This window comes from Scleropages formosus, chromosome 4 (assembly GCF_900964775.1).
Source record: "Scleropages formosus chromosome 4, fSclFor1.1, whole genome shotgun sequence".
Lineage (NCBI taxonomy): Eukaryota > Metazoa > Chordata > Actinopteri > Osteoglossiformes > Osteoglossidae > Scleropages > Scleropages formosus.
Genome location: NC_041809.1, coordinates 4,924,315 through 4,930,075, shown reverse-complemented (window position 1 = coordinate 4,930,075; position 5,761 = coordinate 4,924,315). Strand labels below are relative to the sequence as shown.

The window sequence follows — 5,761 nt, the reverse complement described above, 5'->3', positions numbered from 1 at the left end:
TGCAAATATGTGGAGATTAAATTTTTAAAAAAATAAGTTGTGAACGCAAATGTTGTTCACTGAATTACACCGAGTCTTAGGAATCAACAGTGTGACTGGTTGGTAATTTTTCCTTCTGACCTACAGTCTAAAAGCTTGAACTGCTGTGGCTGCAGAGGCCTAGAGAACTGCAGAAGGGCGACCATACTTGAAGCGCAGCAAGGGGGAAAATGGCAAGTGCATGAATTTAAAGTTCCGCTGATGCAGACTAAACATCAGGATCTTGTTTTGGATCTCAGTTTGTGGATTCGGGTTCAATCTCAAATCTTCTTAATTGCACACAATCATTAGCAACATTGCTTTAAGCTACGCAAATACCATAATTGTCATTGCAAAAAGGAAAATGTTGATGTATTTGCTTTCAAAGAGTGGATGTCTAACCTTGGTTCACACTTATTTACTCTCTTATTTATGCTATCTGTATCCTGACAATCTTCTGCATAGTTTAATGTCTTCAACTTAACATATAAACTGTTTACCTATAATGCGTTTTTTCATCTTACACCAACATTTCTTCTGGCTTCCCCATTGCTTTTTTTTTTTCTTCTTCAGGATTCATGATTCAATAAAAAAGAAAAATAATTCCAATATTTCTGAAGAGAGATTATTCCTGCATGTAATAAAGTCTGCAGTTTGGCCCATTCACAGACTGAAAAGTTGGGATAACAGGAGATGGTCTAAACTCTGCGATGCTGGATCATAATTCTTTGTGTCCAGATAAAGTGGTCTAAGTGTGTCTGAATATTGAGAGAACAGCTTGCTATTTTACTACATTTTCACAAGTGAAAAATATGTTTTTTATATGAAAAAATGAAATATAAATGGATCTTAATATTAATTTTTTAGTACATTTTCCTTTTTTGAGTACATTCATTAGCATGTTCAAAGGGTCTTATGCAACATACTGCCATATGTTTAGTTTTGACTGTTGTAATGAAAGTTACTGCAGAGAAATAGCATGAGATGCTAACGCTGAAAGTCAGTAACGAGAAAGTTCCCAAAGTCTGAGGTGCGGTATAATTGCCACCTATTAAGCTAAACCGTGTTTTATACAGCGCTACAACATCAGAAATGGTGATATGAAGCTATATTACAGTAAAATATATTTTTAATATGTTAAAATATTTCGAGGTCGACAGGAAATCAACGAGCATGCAAGGGGTCGGTCTAGCGGCAGGCCATCTATGCCCGCTATTGGCCTGTAGAGGGAGACCTGATCAGAACACAGAGAGCCCTAGTTGACACAGGTCTTCACCAAGTCCTGCACTTGAAGGGGATCTTATAACATTGTATTCATAAGAGACATAGGCTAACACACACACACACACACACACACACACACACGTCAGAGTGATTCAATGGGTGAAGGACCCACTTTCTGCACAGGCTCAAAAATGTTTGCTTGTCCTGCTTCAAAGTGCCTGGTCAGCTGTGGGTGACAGTGTATTCGTGGAAGCTAGTAAAATCAATTACACTAGTGAACCTTACTGACATTCTACTGAACAGGCACAAATTTATTTGGACATTAACTGACCTGGTGACTTTACATATTGTAGGCCAATATTTACATTTACATTTATTTATTTAGCAGACACTTTTCTCCAAAATAACTTCCAATGAACTCTATGTAGTGTCATCATATTTCTCATACTTACGTCATACCTTGTCTTTTTTTTTCTGAAAAAGTAAGGTGGTGGGGGCGGGTGGGGTAAATGGTGCCATATCTGCAAAGCAGGAAGGCAGACTAAAAGGATTCCATGCACCTACATGTTTACGGCGGACACTTGAAAAGGGATACCATTGGCAGTCATGACAAAAATGCTCTCAACCAGTCAGAAAGATTACAACAAAGACAAACCATATGGGAGGAAAATGATATCTCCTAAAGTCTGGGATACAATACTGGGAGTAAGCTGAAGGGAAATACAGAGCAGTGCACCAAGGACCATCTAGGACTACAGCACATATATTTACAAAACATAAATACACTGTACCTGATTTACATTTCTTCACACAAAAAACTAAAGTGTGGTGCTTGATCTTTGATTTGCCGGTGATTTACATGTTTGCCGTGTCAAATCTTATGGTTATTGATAATTGTTAAAATTTCAGTAAATCACAAAGTTTGAAACGAAACCTATCAAAGGGGAGTAAGGCTCAATAAGAGCAAATTAAACAGTAAATATAAAAATGCTACCTACTTTCAGCAGAGTAAACATTATTATAGGAATGATTAAATCATATTTATTGTGATAAAAAGTGTTATTCGGGTAATGAAAAGTTTTTATTAAAAATTTTATAACTTCAGTAGAACTTGTAGAAATAAACTTTGTTTAATCGATAATGACAAAGAATTAATTTCTGAACAGTGAAAAATTCAAGTGTTTTCCCTATGGCCAAAAAAAATGATTTACTAAGTAATTACCGCTGTGCTGTATTGCATTTCTTTACGTTTAGGAAAACTTAACACTGAGAACCATAAATGTATAAAATGAAACATAATTCATTCTTAATTCAGCCGTAAATGAACCATAAATATACAGTAAAGACACTAAGCACTTTGTGAGAACATTTTTGTAAAAGCAAAAAAAAAAAGTTTATTAAAGCACAAAATATTAACTGCTACACCTATCGTAACGGAGGATCTCGCAATTATTTTTATATTGACAGTTATATATAAATTAAACCATTCTCAGATTATTTCTTTCTGTTTTGGTGCGTTTAATTAATCCCTTTAACGTAAATACAGCATTTTTAATTGTTCTTTTGAAAGTTAATTTTCTACAACTTTCCCTGTGCATTAAAAAGTCCATTATTTAAATATCCTTTTCATTTTTCACCACTGTGAGACCAATTGTGATAAAACTGCATTGCTTTTATACGTCAGGGAGTTCAATAGTTAATTTCCAATGGTATTTTTAAAATAATTTTTCGAAAATATTTACACTGATCCGTTGCGGACATAAACAAGCCTATAGAATCACAAAAAAAAATAAAAATAATTAGACTGAAAGTAAGTAGATAACGAGAAGGCCGCCGGTAGCTGTATATTCGAATTCTTCGTATGCCGTAGTAAAATTAATTAGGTCATTCTCTAAAAATGACATATGAACGCAAAAAAAGTAATAAATGCTTTTTAAAAAAATCTGCGGATTTTTAAAATAGACTGCAATAATCTATTCAAAAGGCAATAAATACGAAAATAACAAAAAGCACAAGGCAACACGCTAATAAAAGGGAATAGGACAAAAAAATACCGTACGCCAAATAAATAAAGGCCAATCCAGGAGCGTTTGATGCGAACACAAAAAAGAGGAGCTAAAGGACTAAGGAGTCGGGAATACGTCAGAGCCGTTAAATGACCCAGTTACTGAGCTGAAAACAGCAGCGCATGAATTTTATAAAGCACAACCGCATTGTGCTGCTGCGAGTCGCCGTGTTTACCGTCTGCTTTCTAGTCAAAGAGCGCGACGCTCGCAACCTGCCGTCGCGTGAGTGGCCACAGGGGGCGCCCTCCGCCCTCGATTCGCCTCTCGTCCTCAGAGCTTATCGCACATACATTTCCTTTTATTACGCTTCTCACTGTGGACCTATTGTTACGTTATACGTATATCACATCAGGGGCGATGCGACGCGGCGCATAAAATACTGATTGCAATGTTTAAAGTGTCGGTGTGACATAAGAATCCTGTCGTTCGCAGGATGCAGCCAAGAAAGTCCCGTTCCGTTCGCATGGATACACCTCTGTTTATTACAGCATTTGTTTACCCGTCCATCCAAGCATGCACTGCTTTCAGTAAACAGCGGTCTCCCCCTCCCTCTCTCTCTCTCTCTCACACACACACACACACACACACACACACTCATACACTCTATCGCTCCCTCAGACACACACACGCGCACGCGCGCGCGCACTCACGCTGTGCCCAAGCTCCTCTAACCGGCTGCCGAGGCGTTCCCGCCGTATCGATTTTGCGCGCGCGTCTTCCCCGGAGCGCGAGGAGCGCGTTCTGCGCTCCGTCGAAGGTCGAGGAAAAAGCACGCACGCACGCACGCACGCACACACACAGACGCACACACACACACAGACACACACACACACCGGTCGGGCGGCAACTTTCATTCAGGTTCGAAGTGTTTGCGGCGCGGAATTCCTGCGAGTTGCTGGCTCCTCCCCCTCGGTGATGTCGCGGTAAGACGGAACCTCCTTAATTACTAATTTCTCCATCCCACTCCAAGCTCTCCTCTCTGTCCTAGAAGTTCCCTCATGCATGCAATGTCCCGATCCGATCGCGTCTGACCTTTTATTTTTTAAACACAAAACCCACGGACGGTCGTGATTTGCCCAGCATGGGAGATCAGAGAGAGCCGACAATGGTGCAGAAATCCACTTCGTTTAGCATCAAGAGCCTGCTCCTTCCGTCGAGGTGTGACAAAGCGGGCGCGGGGCTCGCGGAAAGAAACTGTGGCCCTTCAGGGTCCGACTCGGAGAAGTCTCTGGACCCCACGGAGATGGAGGCTGCGCCCTTCGGACAGGAGAGCGCCGCGAAGGACAAGGAGAAGGAGGAGGAGGACGAGGAGGAGGCGGCGGCGGCGGCGGCGGGCAGCGAGCGCGCCGCCGAGCCCAAGAACGGCAAGTACGACAAGCCGCCGTTCAGCTACAACGCGCTCATCATGATGGCCATCCGGCAGAGCCCCGAGAAGAGGCTCACGCTCAACGGCATCTACGAGTTCATCATGAAGAACTTCCCCTACTACCGCGAGCACAAGCAGGGCTGGCAGAACTCGATCCGCCACAACCTGAGCCTCAATAAGTGCTTCGTGAAGGTGCCGCGGCACTACGACGACCCGGGCAAGGGCAACTACTGGATGCTGGACCCGTCGAGCGACGACGTCTTCATCGGTGGAACTACGGGCAAGCTGCGGAGGCGCTCGGCCACCTCCAGGGGCAAGCTGGCCATGAAGAGGGGGCTGCGCTTCGCGCCGCTCGGGCTGGGATTGAACGAGCGCGCGAGCAACCCCCTGTACTGGCAGATCTCGCCCTTCCTGTCCTTGCACCACCCGCACTATAACGGATCTTCGCCCGGATTTCTGAACCAGGGCCACGCGTACGGATCGCTGCTTTCCGGAGTGGAGCACTTGGGGAACGGGGAGCTCGGGCGGCCCATGCTGGGGGGGTCCAGCGGCGGGATCGGCTTGGCCAACAGCTACGGCGTGAGCACGTCCCCCGTCGGGCTCCTGTCGGGACAGCCGGGTTACTTCGTGTCAGGCGCGCAGCACGCGCAGCCGATGCAGCAGGCGGCCGTTGGGTTCGGGGTTCCCTCCAGTTCGCCGCAGAGCCTCATCTCGGAATCGCTGAGAACAACGTTGCCTTCCTTCACGCCGGCCGTCTCGAGCGGATTCTCGGGGGTGCTCTCCCACCAAAAGAGGGTGACGTCCAGTTCGTTCCTAAACTGAATATCTCGCGTGGGCGAGGCTGCGGCGCGACGGGCTTCGAACCCTGCAAAGTGCGTCGAGGCAGAATCCGCGCGCGCACAGGGAGCGGGTCCAGACCCCCGGGACTGGGCGCCGGTACGAACTGTGCTCCAGGACTCCGGAGCGCGATGCGGTTTCTTCGATCACACCTTAAAGGGAGGAACTTTGGTGGGTTATGAACTGTAACTAGCCTTCCCAAAGGTAACAACACGCGTTAACGCTTATTTATATCTTGTAAAAAGAATTC

The 5,761-nt window shown here is 44.7% G+C and overlaps 1 protein-coding gene across 1 annotated transcript; it reads left to right on the top strand.

Annotated features, from left to right (window-relative positions):
- Positions 1 to 4,297: 4,297 nt before the first annotated feature.
- On the top strand, positions 4,298 to 5,496 carry foxg1d (forkhead box G1d). Its single transcript, XM_018749369.2, has one exon. It carries the CDS (start codon positions 4,390 to 4,392, stop codon positions 5,494 to 5,496), a length of 1,107 nt encoding a protein of 368 aa, XP_018604885.1. The 5' UTR covers positions 4,298 to 4,389.
- Positions 5,497 to 5,761: the final 265 nt, after the last annotated feature.